This window comes from Macrobrachium nipponense, chromosome 2, assembly GCF_015104395.2.
Source record: "Macrobrachium nipponense isolate FS-2020 chromosome 2, ASM1510439v2, whole genome shotgun sequence".
NCBI classification, from domain to species: Eukaryota; Metazoa; Arthropoda; class Malacostraca; order Decapoda; family Palaemonidae; genus Macrobrachium; species Macrobrachium nipponense.
The window spans coordinates 104638492-104661513 of NC_087201.1; the positions used below are offsets into that span (position 1 = coordinate 104638492).

The 23022-nt window shown below is 34.9% G+C and overlaps 1 protein-coding gene across 1 annotated transcript in view; it reads left to right on the forward strand.

The window, feature by feature from the left end:
- The window catches only part of LOC135220880 (zinc finger protein 40-like), a 260085-nt gene extending 238049 nt beyond the window's left edge, over positions 1-22036 (forward strand). Inside the window, exon 5 of the mRNA XM_064258487.1 lies at positions 20905-22036. Within this exon, the coding sequence (XP_064114557.1) occupies positions 20905-21123 (219 nt within the window). The 3' untranslated portion in view covers positions 21124-22036. The remainder of the gene's footprint in view (positions 1-20904) is intronic.
- Positions 22037-23022: the final 986 nt, after the last annotated feature.

Consider the following 23022-nt stretch of genomic DNA (forward strand, 5'->3'; position numbering starts at 1 on the left):
TGTAGGTTTCTTCTACTGTGACAACAATTAGTAAGCTTTCACCAATCAATATCTTGTTAGTAAGTTTTCAACAACTACTATCTTGTTAATGAGTCTTCATCAATTAACTTCTTGTTAGTGAGTCTTCATCAATTAATATCTTATTAGTAAGTTTTTTCATCAATCAACATCTAATGGATTGAACAAAGTAAGTGTATTAATTACCCCTTCAAAATTATAATCATTTCTGAAACGAATTGTCTTATCTTAAAATCTCTTAATATCTATCTTAACCCGTCTTATTTATTCTTTTACTTCTAAGAATGTTCTTATGGAACGATTAAACTTAATATACGTCTTAAAATTCTTATACTACGCATTGAACCGTTTCTTACATACCCAAATAATTCCCTTCAAGTCAAAATAAATTTGAAGTTAAGTGCACTTAACCAAAAAAAAATTGCTACAAACCAACTAATTAAAGTAAGAATTGCAACAATAAAAGATTATTCCTAAGTCAACCGGTGAAGGTAAACTTAGCAATAAAGAAATCAAATAAATACATGGGAATAATTGGATGAATTAATGGGTTTGCTCTTCTGTTTCACTGAAAAGTGACTCTTCTATTTCTTAGGTATATCTAGTCCTTCTTCTGGAATTTCTTCTGACGTCTCTGTCATTTCGAATTCTTCGACTTCTTTGGTTCTCTTGACCTTGTCCTTGTTTATTTTATCAAAATTCTTCTTCTTCTAATGATTCAGCATATGTGGAAGGCATTTGGTTATTCATTTTTCTTAACCTTTATCTTAGTTTCTTGTACGTCTACACGACCTTGTATGGCCTGTGAATTTGTGGCTAACTTATAATTAATACCACTTCTTACTTCCTTCTTAATATAGACTTCATCCCCTTTCTTGTAGTCTACAGGCCTTAATCCTTCTTGATGCTTCTCTATCATATTCTGCTGGGCTTCTTCTAAATTCTTGTGCAATTGCTTGTGGATTACTTTAAAGTTCCCGATTCTTATCTTCATGATATCTTCAGAGTAATTAGGCTGTATTGGCTGATTCAGCCATGCATAAGGTAATCTGGTTCATATCCCATCAAGCTTTTATGGGAGTTGCTCGAGTACTCGTATGATGCCTTGCATTTAAGGATAATTGGACTAAAGGTAAATTGACGTCCCAGTCAGGATCCTGTCCTACTGTGTGACGCAATACGTCTAAAACCTTCCTGTTATTCCTTTCTACTAAGCCATTACTAGCTGGGTGATACGGCTGTATCGCTACCTTTTCTACCTTAAAGGCGTTACAAATTTCTTGAACTAATGAGTTGTTGAACTCGGTCCCATTATCAGAAATAATGAGCTGTGGGGCAGAATATCTGCAAAATATCTTATCGAAGAGTGCGGTTGCACAATTCCTTGGCACTTTTACTAGTTAGTGTACCAACTCTGTATATCTCGTGAGCTGCGTCGATACATACTAGTATATTCTTATTCCCTTTACTCGTGGTATGGAGATTTGTGATAAGATCAATAGATACTCTTTCGAAAGGAGTCTGTGGGATAGGATATTTCCCTAGTGGTACTTCCTTGTCTGTTCTTCCTTGTAGCTGTTGCATGTATTGCAGCTCTTCACATAATTACTAACAATCCTTGTGAATTCCCTTCCAATGGAAAGTTCTTTGAATTAATCTAATTGTCCTCATCCCTTCCTGGGTGAGCTCTCATGTCAATCATCGTGCATGTTAGCTCAATGACCTTGTTTCTAGACTCTTAGGTACTAACCTTTTGTGCAGTACACCTAGAAAATTGACCAAATGGATCATATTCGTGACACATCCAAATTAATACGCCATCTATGTCCGTTAGTGCATCTGTGGGACATCCAACCTTCCTACCTAGTTCGGTTAATTCTTGTTGGCTGTGTTTTCTTTCGTTTCTAACGTATTTGAACAGTTCCCTTATATCTTCATCTCTTTCTTGTTCCTTTATGAAATTTTGCCGGGAAAGCTCCTCTGTATAATACATGGTGAGTACATTTACGTCATTGCGCGTTGTTTCATTCTTTTCTTCTTCTTGACTTTATCATTATTTATACTATCCCCTTGTGACACATATCTTGATAATGCGTCTGCTACCTTATTCGTCTTCCCAGGGACATATTTCACCTCTATATTCATAATCTTTGGGCTGTCATGAACCAACGGGCTCTTCGTCCAGAAAAATTATGGTTCTTTAACATTTCTACTGCAGCTGAATGATCCGTGAACACGGTTATCTTGTAACCAAAATGATATATCTTGAAATGCTTTAAAGGCGTCTATTATAGCTAGAGACTCGAGGTCTTTTACTGATAGTTCACTTCTGAGGGCTTCAATTTCCTACTGTAATAAGCTATGGCATTATCTTATTATCTTGCTTTTGCATTAAACATGCTCCTATACCAATGTGGCTTGCGTCCGTGGCTAAAAGAATTCTTTGCCAAAGTCTGGGAAGCTAGTACGGGGGATGTGTTTTAATCTTTCTTTCAATTCATCGAATGCTTCTTGCTGCTTGTCTGTCCATACAAATGATACGTGTTCCTTTAAAAGTTCAGTTAGTGGTGCGGATATGACTGCAAAGCTCCCTCATGAACTTGCGGTAAAATCCTGCTAAACCTAAGAATGACTTTACGTCCTTCTTTGCACTGAGTAGGATATTCCTTGATTGACTTTATCTTTAAGTCGTTTACTTCTACGCCCTTTTCACTTAGTTGTATGACCAAGGTAGTCTATTTTCCTTTTAAGGAAGTTACATTTTTTTCAGTTTAAGGCTTCAGGTTGGCTTTTCTTAATCTCTTTAGGACTTCTCTGACTAAGTCTATGTGTTCCTCTATAGTGTCTGTTGCTATTACCAAATCATCTATGTAACAGTGTAACGTCCTTGCCTAGTAAATCGCCCAAAATTTTATCCATTAATCTTACAAAAGTTACCGGGCTTGACTTTAGACCAAATGGCATTCTTACATACTGGTATCTGCCGTTACTATGAAAAAGCAGTCAAGGTTTACTTTCTTCGTCTAGAGGGATTTGCAAGAATCCCTGCAATAAATCTATAGTGGTGAAGTATCTCTTGGACCTATAGTGGCGATAAGACTCTCGCATTGACGGCATTGGATAAGGATCATTTTCAGTAATTTGGTTCAATTTTCTGAAATCCACAACTATTCTGTAAGTTTTTGTCCCTTTTAGGAACTAGCAAAGTGGAAAAGACCATGGGGATTTAGATGGTTCTATTATTCCTTGCCTATTCATTCTTGTACTTCTCTTTCAATGATCTCCTTCTGGGAATGTGCTACTCTGTAAGCTGGTATGTAAATTGGCTTGGTGTTTGATGGAATGTCTATCTTGTGCGTTATTTTTCGCGTGCATTTCCCAAGGTGTCGCCGTCTAGAGCGACTCTATCATTATATTCGCACAGTAAGTCTATGAATTCTTCTCTAACATGGTTTTTCCTTAATTTCCTTTAAATGAAATCCTATTTTAGCTCTTCTCAGTTTTATGTCCTGAGCGTAATTTTCATTTCCTTTACTAATTGCTGCTACTGTTTCCCGTTCTACAACTCGGATAGGTATGGATATACCTTCTGCTAGGCCTATCTCTGTACCTGGTGTTAACTTAACTCCTTTCCTCTCTGTTATTCGTAATCTGTAACGCTATTTTGCCCTGTCTGACTTCATGTAAACTAGAAGAATAATGTATTCCGTTTACATGCGACTTTTCAGTAAGCGTGAGAATTTCCTTTCCATTCAAAATTGGATTTACTGTACATTCTACCCACGTACTTTCTCCTGGTTTAAGTCTTAATTCCCTTTCTAACTTTAAATAAGTGCATTGATTTGATTCTAAAAGGTTAATGATCTGTTTGTGAACTCGTGATGCATTCTGGATATCTTCCCTCTGTCTTATCCTTCTTTAAGATACCTTTCATCGTGGGATTCTCTTGAGTCTGGGTTCTTTTAATTAACTTGCATAATGGTATTCTAGAAATCTCACGACCGTTGTTAATCACTAGTTGTTCTCTAGGGCATCAATGCTTATCCCTTGTCTAGCCATAGTTGGATAACCTATCAGCAAATGAGCAAAAGTAATAATTGTATATCTCTGGCTACCAGAACATTTTCTTAGAGCAATTCTTCCTAGCCTAAATGGAAAATCTAACCTGGTCCAATTACGTGGATATCATTACCCTGGACGTCTGTAATTCTACAATCTACCGCTGGATTACAAAAACTTAAGTGAGAAAAATACAATCGATACACCTTTTCTGACATTATATTCTTAGGACTTCCTGTATCAAAGAATGTAACAATAGGTTTTTCTCTAGACCGACATGTGCGGGAAATAATGGTCTATAATTATATTCATTCCCTACATCAACTTTGCTAACCTGTGTATCTGGGGGCTTAGCCTTGACATTCCGGACGTTCTCTCTGTAGAGGAAGATTCATTGTACCAGTAAGCAGAAATTTCCCATTGCGTCGTCTGACCTTGCTGAACTGATTGATACCCTATGCTTGCTGTTTGATTAGCATATCTATTTGGGACGGAATCTCCATTTCCTCTAGGTGGGGGAGATTGACTATTGTTTCTACTTCTGCCTCTCGACTGAGATCTACCTCTAGGAGCTGAAACAAATTTATTTCTGCATTCTCGAGCACTATGTCCTGTTTTCTTATGGAAAAAAAAAAAAAAAAAAAAAAAAGGAAAGGACAGAAGGCTATCCCTCGGCAGTCACTGGCATAATGTCCTTTCTTCTGACAGTTATAACACGTGACTGTCGAAAATCCTCCTTGAGAAGATTTACCTGGCATCTTATTCTGATTTCTGAGATGGTGTCCTAGATCTATTTGGACCTCTTTCTTTTTGTCTTAAAGCGACTAAAGGTCTGTATATAGGATTCCCTTCAGGTCTTCTACCTAGGATTTTTGTTTCCTCCTCTTCAATCTCTGCTACATCATCGGATGTCTCCCACTTACGAGTCATCCTTGCAATAACTTCCGTAGGCAGGCTTCCAATCATTATTGCTAGTCTAAATATTTTTTTAACATGACTCATTAGCATTTTTTGCTTGCCTCCTTCTACTCTATCCAAACTTGTGGATTCCATGAAGTTACCCCATTCATTCATATTGTTATACAACTGAGAGCTAAACTCTTGATAACGTCTTTCGTCTAACTTAAATTGACGCACTATCCTTGCCAAGCTAGTAACTGGATCTCTTTCACCAACTGTGGATAAACTTCCTAAAATACCGTTTCAGTTCTTCCCAATTCTTAAGATCTCGGTAAGTCTCGGAGTGGACGTAGCGTTCTAAGTCTCCTCCGGCTTCCAAATCAAGATAACTCTTGGCTTCAATAAGCTTTTCTCTATCTGTCCCCGTTATGCTATCTAGGCGTGTCTCCACTTGCTCTATCCAATTCTCTAAGTTACAAGCTAACTGACCATCCCTTTCTTCCGCAAATTTAGCTATGTGATTATCACATGTCCCTTATGTGTTCCCATTACTGCTGCGCTCGAATTCGCGGACTGTGTACCTTCCGGCATGGTTAATTTTCCTTGTTTGACTTCTCGTGAGCACAGGCGTTCTTACGTTCTTGATGAGTCGGTCTCCTTTGACCATCGACTCGTTAATGGAAATTTTCTTAAGCACTGAGTATCATTAAAAGTATCAAAGTTATGACAGTAATATCCCAAAAGAAAATAATGATAATGACAGTAAATTGTTTTTACTTAAGTATTCGATCACCAAAAAGAATAAAAGAATTTTCCCCAGAAATATTCTCAAAGTCTTACGTTACCGGTAAGCGATTCTTAAACAACAACAAAAACCCTCTTAACAGTACTGGTAAAACGATACTGAAACTGACCGTAAAGTGTACGCTAACGAGAGACCTCTCGTGAGTTACCCTTGTTATCCTAAACAAACAAAAAAAATAAAAACAAGTAAACATTCACTCGACGTAACAAGTAAAAAGCAAATACTAAAACAAAAAAAACAAGTACAAGAAATCACAAAACAACCAAAATCACAAAAAATAACATAAAATGACACAATCAAAATTAGAAATTAAAATTTAAAGTTATTGGTTAGTAAATACAAATGTTCGGGAAAAGGTCTTAGTAGCTGATTAGTTATAATTAGTAAACTAAAGAAATATCGTAGTTTCGTTGCCAAAAAAAAGGTTCAGAGTGAAAATCTTTTAATCTTGAAATACCAGAAATTGTCTAACTGAAATGTTAATCGCGTAATTACTTTCAATAAAGTTTGTGTTATGTAAGTGTGAGGATATTATTTTTTGGACTTAACTTCTTTCGTCGTCTTCGACTCCCGGGTTTAACGTCTGACAGCTTGCGTTCGCCTACCAGCGCGTTTGAATGATGCGGTTGTTACGTCTGCGGGAAGGGGACTTCTCTCTCTCTCTCTTGATTGCGTTGGACTGATGCGTTTTCGGAATTGTTTTCTTTCCTCTTGATATATTCTTTATGCGTTCGACATCTTGTTCTTCTAGTGGAACGACTGTTCTTGTTCTTCAGAGTGGAGTTTTACTTTCGCAAAGTGTGGGTGGCTTTTTTTGGAGCGCTTTTATTGTTACAACTCGGTAACTGTCTTTGTATTTGGGGAAGCACTGGTAACTGTCTTTGGGGAGAACTTTCTTTTTCGAGTGGCGTGAATGGATTGAAATCTCTTATGCCGACACTAAACTTTTTGATTCTGTTTCGCGGCCGCTGTCTTTAACTGTCATTCGTGTCTTCGTATCACGTCGCTAATCACCATTTCTTTGCTGTGTCTTTTGTCTCTTCCTATCCTATCGACATCAATTAATCTTGTCACTATATCAATCTTTATCTCATCGTATCCCGTCGCTCTGCCACCAATAAATCTGTGACGGTACTTACTTTCTTTGCACAGATCTAAGGTAACGTGTGCCGTGGAGGCTGTACTTTGGGGAATTAGGTAAAGGGGTTCTGTTAGGATGAGAAATTAATTGATATGTTTCTTTGCATTAAGTTTATTCTTCGTTAGGGGTTCTTACACATGTTTTCCACCTTCTGAGTTACTGGGCTCTTGGACTGATAAAACTTAATTGGCACTTGTTGCAATTACGAGTCTATAGGCACGAGGGAAATTTACTGAGTATTGATTGTCACTTTCACTGTCTTTTGATTGCTTCGCACACACACTTTTGCACCTGTTCTTCTTCTGGGGATTCTTCTGTCCTTCTCTGTTTCACGGCCATGCCACTGCCGTTCTCCCCTCAGGCTCCCCGGTTGTTCTCTCTCTTGGCTTCTCTGTTCCCCTTTTTTCTCTGCTCCCTTTTCTGCCTGCTCTCTCTCTGTCTCGCCTTTTTGTTCAGTTGAAATCTCCTTAGCCCCGCCTTTGGATTTTTGGATTCTGACTGGGTGTGGCATTTTCTGAAAGACTTTTTGTCTCTTAGTGGCTACTAACTTCATACGAGACCGCCTTCCTGTCAGGTCTTCTACAGTAATTCGTAGGCTTTGAATTTGTATACGCCTCCTTCTTCATGTCCTGGCTTCTTAGGGCGTATGCCTTGGTAACCTCATAGGTCATTCGTTGATACCCCTTTTGGGCTGTCTTATGACCACACTCATGGCTTTTGATTTCGTCGATACTAGAGGCCTATATTTGGGAGGGTGGAGCACTTAAGAGTTCGGCACTCCCCTCCTTTGAACAACGGGTCATAGAATTCCTTTTTAACGTATGCCAGATGGCTCTCTCTGACCTGTTCACGAAGGGAACGCCGATTAGTCATAGGTGCTAATGAGAGTAGTTTCCAATTTCTCGAATATGCCTGAGCGATATCCTTCGTCGCCCATAATCTCTTGTTGGTCACTAATCGCTGGTACGGACAGAGGCTTTTTGGGGGAGATGAAAACCAGATGTCTGATGGCTAAAAGCCTAATGTTTGGAGTAACAAAATCCCTTCGCTAAGAAAAATCATTATCGTATTCCTTTTCCTTGTGAAAATCTTTTTCTTTTTCTTCTCTTTATTATCCGTTTCGTGCCTTTTTCTTAAGTATTATTAAGTTATTGCCTTTTTGTAATAATGACACTGTGCCACACTATTACATATATATATATATATATATAGAGATATAGTATATATATATATATATATATATATATATATATATATATATATATATATAATATATATATATATATATATATATATATATATTGATGAAGGGCCTCAGAACCACAGAGTTGTAAATGCCACCCCCACCAATATTGAGTTAGGTGTACCAGTAGATTTTGCAATGTTTCCTCTGTCTATTTGTTGCATTTCTATGCTATTCAGGAGTTTCAAAAGGTCGAAATCCAACTGAGCTAGTAGGAATTATCGATTTTGTCTACATGAATGAACGTTGGTGTTGCGCAGAGGTTACAGCCTCATAAGAGCTCAGTTAGGACCACAAGGAAGCACGTGCACAGCTCAATAGTGAGCCAATGAGAGCACGCGTCACTAAGCAGGTAGTCAGTTCTAAGCCAATCAGCATTTTTCCCCATAAGGCGCACATAAGTGTCGGCCAATCACCGCACAGTTTACAATCTCCGCTATTGTTTACATTCCCCACCTCCCCTTATTTTCAAGTTCTTTAGCGGATGTACAGTATTTTCATGGTGAGTACAGATTAAAATATTTGCTTTTCTTAAAGAAGTAGTAGTGAGTGTAGTAGTATTATTTTTCTATAATTTTTTTGTGTGATTATTATTATGATATTGGTGATAATTATTTTAATGGCTAAACATTATGATGATGGAATGTTATCATGGTTAACATCATTATTACTAATATTACTGTATTATCATTATTATTTGCTATTATCATTAATAATAATATTATCAATAGTCCTATTATTATTAATATTATTATTATTATTATTATTATTGTTATTGTTATTGTTATTATTATTATTTTATTATTTTATTATTATTATTATTATTATTATCATCATCATCATCATTATTATCATCATCATCAGTATAACATCCATGATTGTTATACCACGAAAGAATTTTCATGGTGAGTACACATTTTATTATCATTATTATTATCAATATTATTAACCAATATTACTGTATTACCATTATTATTATTATTATTATCATTATTATTATTATTATTATTATTATTATTATTATTATTATTATTATTATTATTACTCTATTGCTGTTATAACACAAATATAATAACACTTTATTATCCTTTTACGCATTTAATTATGGTTTAAGTGCTGGTTATGAATAAAATTTACACAAATGTGAGGGGTTAGGCGTACATTTTGAATGCTAGCACACAAGCTCACCCCACAATTTTTTTTTAATTCTCACCAAAAATTTATAAAGGGTAGGGCTTTCATATGAAACTTAGTTTAAATCAATATCTTTCTTAGAAGCAGAGTAATGATTGCTAGACTTTGAGGGCATTTACTCATATTTTTTTTTAGAAAAGTGGCATTTACCCCCACCTTGTACGTTCTGAGGCACCCCTCATATATATATATATATTATTAACAATATATATATATATATAATATAGTATATATATATTATATATATATAATGATATATAGATATATAGATAGATACTATAGTAATAGATATATAGATATATATTTATGATATATATATTAGATATATATATACGATATATATATAGTATATATTCCCTATATCTTTATATATATTCATAAATTATTATTATATATTATATATATATATATATAATATATTAATAGTTATTATATATATATATATTAATCTATAGATATTATCTATATCTATATAATATAGATATAGATAGTAGGATATATATATAGATTATATATATATATAGATTATATATTTATAGATATTATATAGATCTATATATTATATATATATCTATATATCATATAGATATATCATATAGATATAGATGTATAGATAGGATATGATAAGATATATATCTTAAGATAGGTTATATGTATATATACAGTGGGCCCCCCGTATTCGCATTCTCCGGATTCGCGGACTCACTGATTCGCAGATTTTTTTCTGGACCATATCTAACCATTATTTGCGGTGAATTCGCCTATTCGCGGGATTTTCCGAAGATAAATAATCACTAATTAGGGTATTTTGATGTTATTTTCATGCCTAAATACATTTTTATGATACGAAAACGATTTACTGATTTAAAATATTAATATTGATCAATACTAGTATTAGTAAGTTTAATAAGATTACATGATATCACATAATAACTGATCATTCTCTCTCTCTCCCTTACCGGGATGTATGTTTTTTGTGTGATAAATGATTTACTAATTTTCTAATATTAATATTAACGTAAAGAGCAATTACTTCAAGAAAGAAAATACTACATTGAATTAGTAAGATTTTAGTTTATAAATTTCAAAAATTATGTAAGAATGAAGGAAATCCCAGTCTTCACACGCTCTTTCTTTCGAACTCCAGCTCTCTCTCTCTCTCTCTCGCTCTCTCTCTCTCTCTCTCTCTCTCTCTCTCTCTCTCTCTCTCTCTCTCTCTCTCTCCTCTCTCTCCTCTCTATGAGAGGTAGGAAGGAGAGAGGAGCTAGGGCAGGAAGGGAGGTCCCACCCCTCCCTTTCAGGCCTTAGCTTTCTTTCCTCCTCTCTTCATCTATCTCCACTTGAGATGAGAGATTTTTATGGTACACGTATGTATAATATGTTTTATTAATATTGTTTCATATGATAATAATAATAATAATAATAATAATAATTGTAATTACAAAAATCATATGTGAAGTATGTTTTACAAATGCTACAATAATCTCTCTCGCTCTCTCTTCTTCCTAATCCGTCTCCGCTCATCGTCCCGTCTCTCTCTCTCTTCTCTCTCTCTTACCAGAGATGTATATTTTTTGGATGATGATTTACTAATTTTCAAAAATCAATATTAATGTAAACAGCAATAATATAAATTCATTAAAGAAAATACTAAAGTAATTTAGAAAGATTTTAGTTTATAAATATAAAATTATGTAAGAAGGAAAGAAAATGCATTTTACCCCGCGTCTTTGATTTCCAGGGAGCCAAGCAGAGTTGGCTGTGGTCCAACAACTGTTGCCCTCTCAATGATCACGTATTTTCTCTCTCTCTCTCTTTTACTGAGATGAGAATTTCTGTGGTACATGTGTATGTTTATTAATATTTTTGCATGATAATAATAGTAATATAATTAATTTCAAAATTCATATGTTATAGTATTTTATAGAAGTACAATAATCTATCCATTTCAGTCTTTTAAATAAGGATAACCCTCCCCCCCCCTCTCTCTCTCTCTCATCTCTCCTCTCTCTCCTCTCTCTCTCTCTCTCTCTCTTGCCACACGAGATGGTGGGTCTTACTGGTAACTCTCGCCCTCTGTTTGGGCTGGAAATGTATGTATAAGTGTATCTTTAAGGACATTACTACATTTTATGGTAAAATAATAATATACAGCACTAGTTTACAAATAATATTTAGTTTCGTGAGATTAAACAGTAACAATACCATCTCTCTCTCTCTCTCTCTTTCTTACTTACGTATGTTTATTTGTTTTGTAGCATAAATAAATTAATTACCTTATAACTAATTTTCAAATATTAATAAAATTAATTAAAAAAAGCGATTCCCAGTCTTTTTTATCCACTTGGAGGAACGTGGGCGGAGGAGTATATGACAGTTTGATATACGTATTGGCGGAGGGGAAGGAGTCGGAGTTTAGGAGTTTATTCTCTCTCTCTCTCTCGTCTCATCTCTCTCTCCTCTCTCTCTCTCTCTCTCATTATTATTCTCTCTGTCTCAGAAATAATTCATAATTTCACTCTTGATGGTCAGATATATGATGTTGCCATTCACTGGTCGTTCTCTCTCTCTCTCTCTGTTATTGGCTGTAGGTATATACTTTTAATGGTAAAATGTTTAAGATGACTTTGAAATGATATTAATAATATAACCTTGAAATGATATTAATAATATAACCTCAAAGATTAATACAGTAATAGGTTAGTAATTTTAGGTATATTTGACGTAGGATGTTATTAAAGGTATACATTTGGTATCTGAACTTTCAAGATAGGCAGTTATAAGCATTTCTAATGGTGGTTCTAACTATTCGCGGGTTTTAACTATTCACGGGGGTGTCTGGTACACATCCCCCGTGAATACAGGGGGAAACACTGTATATCTCTCTCTCTCTCTCTCTCTCTCTCTCTCTCTCACTCATCTCTCTCTCTCTCGTCTCTCTCTCTCTCTCTCTCTCTCTATATATATATATATATATATATATATATATATATATATATATATATCCTAATATGATATATATATATATATATATATATATATATATATATATAAAGATATATCTATATATATATATATATAATATATATATATATATATGCACCATCAATTAGAAAGTAATTAACACCTGAGAACAGTCAAACTTCAATGAGAGGTCTTCTTATGCATACCAGGGCACTTTTTCCGAGACAGAATCTCATGGTTGCCACTTTCGTTAAATCTGGCTACCCAGCATTGAACTGAATGCCTCCTCACAGCCAGCTGATCCGATATCTGCTCTGTTTTAAGGCCAAATTGTTTCAACAACATATCTCTGCTATTATCTGTTGACTCAAATCAACATCTTGGCCCATATTAAGGTCACGGGGCAATAACGTGATGCTTAGTTGGCAAAAATTGCAGTGGGAGCACCGACCAAAAAATATATACAGCCGCTTATTAAACTTCCAAGCAAGTGACTGATGAGTACTCTCACCTTGTCAGTGTCCAAATTCCAAATCTTTCTCTACATGTTGTTAGGCAGTATAATGCACTGCCAAAATTTCTTCCCAACTTTTCCATTCCTTCAAAATTTGACAAGATACTGTAGTACCTCAGTCTTCGAACTTAATCCGTTCCAGAAGGCTGTTCAAAGTACAATTTGTTAGGAATATGAAACAAATATCCCTATAAGAAATAAAGGGAATCAGGATAATTCATTACAGCCAACCCAAAAAGTCCCCCTTTTCACATTTTTTTATTAATGTTCTCAAAACATAAATTAAGGATGTAAAGTAATGAAACGGTACGTTATATGAAGTAAAATTTTAAAAATTTAATTTTTTCTGTGTACGATTTACGAACTGTTTGGTGGAAATGGCGCCCGGCCGGCTGGGGGATGAAGGCAGGAGCGATGGGAACCGTTTAAGGAAACCGAGTTGGTTGCAGTATGCAAATGTTGATAACAAAATCAGTTTTATTCACATACAAGGAAAATCAAAGGAATCGATAGTGTGTGTGACCTTACCTTATCTTACAGACCTTACATCTTGTTCAGGTTGCCCCAGGTCCCTCAGTGTGAGGCACCTCTAATGTTTACCAGAGATTTGCTAGTGCATCATCCGGTATATTTTGCATCTTCCAATCTTGGATGGTCTGGGATGCAGCTTAGATATTTGTCAAGCTTATTCTTAAACACATCTATGCTCACTCCTGATATATTCCTCATATGAGCTGGCAACCCATTGAAAAGAAGCTGCATTGTCAATGCTCGTGCGTAGTGGATTAATGTCCTGTGTGCTTTCCTTATTTTTCCTGGTAAAGTTTTGGGCACTATTAATCTACCTCTGCTGCTTTGCTCTCTCTGATAATGTGTTCAGCTTTTCTTGTTTTGAAGTGCCGTAACAACATTCTCATTTTTGTTTTACATTTTGCCATTAGAATTGCTATTTGGTCATTACATAACATGTTCCTATTCAACATCACACCAAGGTCTTAAACTGCTTCCTTATTTGTGATTGTCTCATTATTCCGTCCCCTATATGCATATAGCTTTCCTTCTCTATCTCGATAATTTATTGATTCAAATTTATCAGAGTTAAATACCATCCTATTTATCTCTACCCATTCATATACTTTGTTAAGGTCTCTTTGTAGTGCGTTCCTATCTTCATCACAAGTAATTTCTCTACTTATTCCCGAATCATCGGTGAAACTACTCACTACCCAGTCCTTAACATTACTGTCTATGTCTGCAATCATAATAACAAACAGCAATGCAGCTAGCACCGTACCTTGTGGCACACCAGATATTACCTTAGTTTCATCCGATTTCTCATTGTTTGCAATAACTATCTGTTTTCTATTGTGTAAAAATTCTTTTAACCATCTTCCTACTTTGTCCACTATGTTATGTTTTCTAATTTTCTTCGCTAATTTATTATGATCTACCTTGTCAAAAGCTTTTGCAAAGTCTAGATAAACCACATCTGTTTCTTTTCCATTTTTCATATTTTTGTATATGTTCTCACGGTGGACTAACAGTTGGGTTTGTGTACTTTTTCTGGGTACAAAACCATGTTGTCCTATATTAAACAAATGTTTTTTTATTAAATGTTTCATAATATTTTTCATTACCCTTTCATACACTTTCATATATGTGATGTTAGATTCACAGGCCTATAATTACTTGCCTCTAGTCTTGATCCACTTTTGAAAGTAGGGGTAATATATGCTAATTTATGCTCATCATAAATCTTGCCATCTACACTTTGCCTTAATAATATTACAAGTGGCTTTGTGATAGAATGAGCTACTTTCTTTAACAAAAAGGCAGGGACACTACCAGGCCCAGCTACTGAGAGAGAGAGAGAGAGAGAGAGAGAGAGAGAGAGAGAGAGAGAGAGAGAGAGAGAGAGAGAGAGAGAGAGAGAGAGAGAGTTACAAGGAGTTACAAAGATTAGGATGTCTCAAGGACTTGTTAGTCCACCCAAGGAGACATCGAGTGCTCACATATCTGTAGGAGCAGGTTTTACTGTGCATTCACAGTGTCCTAATGATTTTGTCTAGTTTTCTTTTAAACTCTTCCACACTGCTGCTGTTTACAACAGAGAGAGAGAGAGAGAGAGAGAGAGAGAGAGAGAGAAGAGAGAGAGAGAGAGAGAGATCTTATGTGCATGAAAGAGATAAGAGAATAATTATTACACAATACATCAACTTACTGTTGGCAAATGGCATACTTTTAAAACAAACATGAGGATTTTGCAAACAAATAAATAATAAGTCAAGAATGCAAGAAAAGGAAGGAGAGATAAAATAATTTTTTACAAGGAAGCCATTGAAACAAACAATCTAAGGCATGCAGAAGCTGAAACCGGCGCCAGTTTATATATTACAGAGCTGAGTTACTTTTAAAGTAGTAAAATATCATAAAAACAGTTGTCACTAGATAGGTATTTTACCATAACAAAAGTAAAAGTGATTTGGGCAGATCGAGTGTAAGTGAAAGAAATGCATGAATCATCCCAGCCCTGCTGATAAGTCAGTGGGAAGAGCAGAGTCGTCCTCTCTCTCTCTCTCTCTCTCTCTCTCTCCTCTCTCCTCTCTCTCTCTCTCTCTCTCTCTCTCTCCTCATCTATCTTATTGGCTCACTCAGCGCACCGAACACTGACTCGAACAAGCTTTTTTTTTTTTTTTACGTGTTGCATTTGATTATTTTCATGTTTTATCATTAGGTTAAATTTATTGTGAAATAATATTTTATTTTTTATGTGAATTGGTACTACTTTTACGTACATATTATAGTAAAGATTTTACTGTCTTTCCTCTCAACAATACCACGATGCACGATAACTTAAAATCATTCATTCATTATTCCTAAAAAATATAAATACCACCTCCCTCTACCTAAAGTTAGCTGTGTATCACCGTAATGACAAATGATTTTGTTAATCGTTTATGCTAAATTTTATTGTGAAAATCTTTGTTCTTTCATTTACTATTTTGTCTATATTGTTCAACTAGACGTCTCACTTGGCACATTGAACACTGGCTCAATTAAGACCTTTTTTTTCTTTTTTTCTGTATTGCATTTGATAAATTTCATATTTTGTCATTACATTAAATTTATTGGGAAATTCCCTTTTTTATGTGAATTGTTGTTGCTTTTACATACATACAGTAATATTTTAACACTCTCTTCTCCTTTTCTCCTCAACATATCAGCGCTCCCTCATTCAGTCTCAAGTCAGCTGGGGGTGACATCACTGCGGTATATACGCTAAATTTTATATTGAAAGTTAAATTTTTATATTAAATTCTTTTTGCGTTTATTTTGTCAAATATGGTTATCTTTAAACTATATATTGTAAATGAAAATTTTTTTTAAGACAGTTTAACTTGTAAGACCCAGTAGGCCGTCGAATACAAGTATAAACTAGATAATCAGTCAGTTTGAAGTACAAGGATTTGTTCAACAAATGACAAAACTTTCTCGAAAATTTTGTTTGAAAAGTGGAAAGTTCGACATAAGAAACGTTTGACAAACATGGTACCGCTATATTATGCTGCTTGATGCTAAGCGGCCCAATAACTTGTCAAGTACCATATATATACTGTCATTTACTCCCTGCTTTCTCTTGAAGTGGATAAAAAGACTGGGAATCACCATTTATTAATTGTATTAATATTTGAAAATTATTTACTAGGTAAATAATTTATTTATACTACAAAACAAATAAACATATGAGAGAGAGGAGAGAGAGAGAGAGAGAGAGAGAGAGAGAGAGAGAGAGAGAGAGAGAGAGAAATTGTATTGTTTAGTCTCTGCTGTTATGTCTCTCACCTTTGCTTTCACATAGCAATTACTCGTGGTTCTAAAATTATGTCCTCCATTAAGATGCTCTTATATATCCTCTAATCCACACTCTCAGGCTCACTCCCTGTGATTGGTAAATCCTCACTAATTCCTCATTATTTCCACCTATTTCCTCATTATCCCCCAATTCAAATACATTCCCTTCCATTTCCTCAGCACTTACATAAGGGATAAAATGGTTTCACCTACTGTTATACCTCCTTTACTAGGGTATATAGAAATCGTATTCCTCCTATATGCTGGCTGTCCCAGTAAAATTCTGTTTTCCAAGTTAACCCCTCTCACCACCAGAACTGACTCCTGTATTAACTGGTACCCTATCAAAAAACAAATATCTGCCACTTCTACAAAATCCAGTGTATTATCTTGGATATCACACACTTTATCCTTTGAATGCCTTAGCTGAAACTGAGGGGACATTGATCGATAAAAGTCAAAGTCCACTAGACTGACCAATACCCCCGTATCCCAAAAAATTAAGAGACTAAACCCAGCTATGGCTCCTTTCACAATGGCTTCTGTTCTCCTACATTTCCCAAAAGTTCTATGTCATGAATATTTTATCCTTTCCTTTTTATTTGTTCTCCCCTCCGAACGTTCTGTCTATTTGGGACCTCTTTGGACATCATTCTTGAGTAGGTTTCTTATAGCTACTTCCAAAATTCTGACTCATTGGCCTATCATTGCTTTTCTGAGTAAAGGGACAGAACTTCCAATTATGTGAAGAATTCTTACACATGCCTCATTATTTAATTTGGTAATACTTTTTAGTATGCCCTTGCTTATTGCAGTTGAAGCAACAAAATTGTGGTGTATGATCTGTATATCTTATATCACTCTCCACTTTGCCACAAAAATCACTGGAAGCAAAATTTTATTCTCTCTGCGGGAAGTTCCTTTGGCCTACCTTTGTGGTTTTCGGCATGCCGCTGAAAAATGTGCCGGACTATCAAAACTGCCAAGTGTAGCATCCAGTATATCATGTAAAAACCAAAGAAATGCAGTAAATTCTGAAAATTTTCCAATGAAATAGAAATCCCAGTCACCCAGCCAGAAACTCTCAATTTCTTTACCAAATCTGAAGCTGCATCAAACAATTGCAAGCTGTACTCTACCATAGAACTCTGACCCCTCCTAATTTTGTAAACTGCTCTCATATCCCAAACCAAACTCCACATTCATCCGCCCCATAGGCAGCTATTGAAATTTTTTTTAAGTCATCTCAAGTATGCCACATTTGAACTCAAAAAACTCCAACAGTGTTTGCTAATATCGCCAACAAACAAAATCAGAAACCCCTTAGCTTCATTGAAGGCATCTGTACCGACTGTGATGTTTTTGGTAGTTAAGTGATTCTCTACTCTCAATAAAAATCTCCACTGGCTGTCTCTTGACTACTGTTCCCCAAACCTGCAAAGGGTTGGATAGGCGATGCAAATGTAATTTTATGAATCAGTGTCATATCTGCTGGTTACCCATCTAACATTTTGATGACTTTCTCCTTCTTACCTCTGCCCAAATGTAAAAGACACCTCACAGGCTAATGAACTCAGCCTGATCTTAAGTGCACGTACAGTCAAAGTGTTGCACAATACCTTTAAAAGATAAGAAACAAAAAACACTTTCCTCCCATTCCACAACCATTCACAAACTCTATGAAAGCAAATCACTTCTCATACATGTGCACAATCAGCTGAATGCCAGCACCACATAAACTTTAAGGTTAACTCCCGAGATCTCCCCACCAGAAAAAAAAGGAAACTCAGAAGTAAAATCCATCCTTAAGTATTGCCACTGCTCGCCTGCATGCAATAATTACTGACCCTGCAACAAAGTCGTCTCCAAGGAGAGACCTTCATTACTATGCAAGTATTACACAACACATTATACTTCGCACACACCTAAAAGAGATATATTTCAAATAAAAAACTATAAAAAAGAAAAGAAAAATTGGATCAATCTGAAAAAAATTAACTTTTTTCTTTTCCCAGTATCTCCACAACCCATAATATTCATGACATCACAGCGCTTTAAACCAAGGCCTGAAACACAGGACTACATCTTAGAGTGACTCTAACACACACTGCAGTCAGCTCATCACAGACACCCACTAGTCAAACTGACTGCAGACAATGCTTTGCCCAGTTACCTTTGGAATAAAAATACATACTCAAAATATTCCCCGTATGCATGAGGTACCAACCCTTGCAAACTCCCGATCAACACTTAAAGATCCTATTCCAATTGTCTTTATGTATACCTATATCCTATATCATCATTCATACATCACTCTGGCATGAACTCATAACGTTGCCACTAAATCTATCTGTTACCAAGAAGGGTTCAGATTGTTAACACTTACTTGGAAGTGTTGGTAGACACGGCTAAAGTGTTGCCTTCCCTTTCTTTCTCGTGCTATCTCTCTCCCCTTCATGTCTCCTTGGATGGACTAACAAGTCTTTGAGACATCCTAATCCTTGTAACTCTCTCTCTCTCTCTCTCTCTCTCTCTCTCTCTCTCTCTCTCTCTCTCTCTCTCTCTCTCTCTCTGTGTGTGTGTGTGTTTACAAAAATCATTTATTCAGCAAATCTAGCAGGACAGGTCAAAATAATGGTAAATACTAAAATAATACTAAAAAGGAAGAAAAAGGTAAATGAATGTTTCACGAACATTTTAACAGTCACAAAATAACATGAGAGGAGTATTTTCCGTCTCTATCCCCAACAAAAGAATCGCTGAGTCTCCATGATAAAATCATGTCTTTATATCACTGCCGAATTAACAGCCGTAGTTTCTTCTGCCCTAGACTTAAGTTCTTCAGTAGTGACACTAATTTTTGTCATATACTCTGATTCTAAAAGCACTTTAGAAGCTATCAAAAGATTTAATAGCTTTCATCATTAATCCAAAAGCTTCAGGAGTCACTTTTTCGTATATATTGTCTGCGTAAGTCGGTTTCTTTCTGTTGGGTTCCTTCTCACGTGGGGATTCACGGAAACGAGACTGCAGACAGGGAAGCAAAAGCTGCTAGCGCTCTGCCTGAAACAACCTTCAGGAAAGTGCCTCATGCAGACCTAAAAGGTCCTATTAGGTCTTTTGTATTAAGTAAGTGGCAAGAAAGGTGGACTTCTCCTCTTCTTGCCAATAACAGTAAGTACAGAAGTATTAGGAAAAATATACAGCCGTGGCCTTCGTCATTCCAGCTTGACAGACGAGCAGAGGTTATTTTAACGAGGTTAAGGATTGGGCACACTTATTTAACCCATCAGTTTATTTTAGAAGGAAGCAGCCCACCATTGTGTGCTTACTGTGACGAGATACAAACAGTGAAGCAACATTCTGATGGTTTGCCCCAGATATTTTAACAAAGGGAAAGATATTTCCAGGGGTAAAACAAATCCCTCTCATATTTTCCTGAGGATGAAGCAGACATTTCTGCTCTCATCTCCTTTTAAAGTGTATAGAAATTTTTAATAATATTTAGATAAATTTTTATAAATCATATACAGATTTTTAAAGACATTAAACTATTTTCAATATATATTACTCCATTCATTAAAATTCATATTTTTAATTTATTTATTAGTCACGTCTAATTTTATGAATCATTTCTTTCACTAATTCATTCATTCATTAACCATAATTCAACTTTATTTAACCTTCATTACGGCGCTGAATGGCCTTCTTGGCCCCAGTGCCTGGGCTTTAGCCGCCCTAAATATCATACATCATCATCATCATCACCAATCAATGAAAGAATGCATTTAATTTTATATTGTTATTGTATTTTCATCAATAAGAAATTTTGAGATTAGGCATTATAATATAATGGACAAAGTTGAATACCACCAATGGTTGATTTATTTGATAAAATTTAAAAGACAAATCTCAGAATTATTCTTTACCCCTTTAACTGATTCTAAAAATAACATTATTTGAATTGTGTAGACGTATTAACTGATTCTAAAGATAACATTATTAAATTGTTTGGATGTAAACGGAAACTAGAATACAATTGAAAGCTAATTAAAACATACTAGTACTGGAAGGAACCATAAGATTCATTTGGGATGTGAGTTAGTCTGTGTGAGAGATTTGCTGATTTGGGCAACTCACTCTATCTCTCTGTTAGTGAGTCATATCTTTTAATCATATCAAAATTAGTATCCTAAATAGAATATCTTTTACAGAAAAACAAGAAGACGATAGTATGTGGGTTCTGTAAAACTAGGTGTAACAATAAGATGGCATTGGAGATGCACATGAGAACTCACATTGGGAAGAAGTATTACACCTGCTCATCTTGTACATACAAGGCTGTTACAAAGAAAGCTCTGCAAAATCACATAGCTAGAACACATAGAAGAAAGGTTTTATTAAATGATGAAAAAACTTACAATATATTTTAGATGAGAAAGGTTTTCAGTTAAACGGGAGGAATGTGGATATTTGCCATGATATTTCCCCAGCATCAAGCAATGATAGATAATTTACCACTATCTTAGGTCAACAAAATACATCTATCTTTGTACTGTGGACTTTATTATACTACTGTACTGGTTTAAAAGTTATATTTTCTTATAGTACCATCCACAGTGAAAATATTTTTTACTGATTTGTTGCTTTGTAAAAGACCACAGTACCAAGCTCCAGTTTTCAGGTTTGAAATGTTAACAATATTTTTGGTTAGAGCATGATAGTATTTCAGTTATTTAATTATATTTCTGTAGTATCCCTAAACATACAGATGTTTTTCCATTCTTAAAATTTGCTCACCTTGTTGGCAAGGTGTATTATTGTTTTTTTTTTTTACTAGTACGTCATGTAGCTGGTTCTTGAATGCACAAGTGTAGGAAAGTGATACCCCAAAGGAAATCTGATTATCTGATACAACTTGCACTTGTTTGATTTAGTTACAAAGTAGTATCATTTGTGTTAAGGTGAAGTGATGTCTAGAAGAAATATTTTTAATTTCAGAGTGAATGTAACTAGTTTTTACTTTAATTTCAAAGTGAATATAACTATAGTTTTTATAAATTAACAGTTCTGTTAAGGTAATTTGAGTCTTGAATTTGAGCTAGTTTAGGAATAGTTTGCAAATTTAGTGATTATTCTTTGCTGCTACACAAATGAAAATTTAAATTGAATTATGGAGTATTCAAGTAATTTAGACAGCAGTATACAGAATTTTTTTCAGATATCAAGAGAAATATACTGATTTAGTTTTTGTTTCATAAGTTATGAACTTCTTTTATTCTCTATGATATTTTTGTTAAAATTATAATTTTAGATGATTATATTAAATAAATATTTTTATGACAAGTTTTTAAATTATTTTATCATAAAATATTTTATCAACTCATAAAACTTGATAGAAAATTTTCCAGTTGTTACTTAAAAACATCATTATACATCTTCACATGCTTGTGGATTTTTCTTTGGTTTTTTAAAGTTACTTTTGATAATACTTTTGGATAAATTAAAATGTCTACCAAGCATATGGCAGACCATTCCATGCCAAGTAATGGCATAGAAAGCCTTTCATCCTCGTTTCTGAGTTATTTCCTAGACATACTGAACTAGCCAATCATTTACCTCTTCATGTGATTTTATTTCCTTATAATTTGAAACATTAGATTGAAATTTTTAAACTGCAGCCTATAAAGATTCACTGAGAAATGATTCCTCAGTCTCTTCATTCTCCAACAGCACAGTATGAGAATGTATATCACTTATATCACACTCACCTTGACATCTGTCTGCAGGTAATATTTCTTGGGAAATAGCCTGAATATCACTTCTGGATATTACCATCCAGCAAAAACTAAAATTTCCAACATCCTTTTCACACCACCTCCAAGAACAGCTCTGTTGGAGAGTACTTTATATTGAACATAGTGAAATACCAAACTTTCCTTGTTGCTCTAATGGTACTTGGGAATCCTGATTGCCTAAGATGAAGTCATGTCTTTTATGTAGTCTGCACCTCCCAAAAGAAATTTATCAGCCAAAACAGAAATTTTAGATATAAACCCTTTGCAAAGGCCTGGCATAATAAGTTTAGTTTTGATTACTGGAACACAAATTACTCTAGCTGGGGGTTCGTTACTAAGAGAAATCTCAATTATTATTTTTATAACCTTGAATTGTCTCAGGGAAATTTTTCTGAAGAATAGAAAGCTTCAACCCAGCTGCTATTCTTTTAGTAATGAAATTTAGTTGTCAACACCATTATAATTTACACTAAAAGTTGGAACACAATATAATCTTCACCAAAACTCAAGGACAGAATTTCCTACCATTATAGT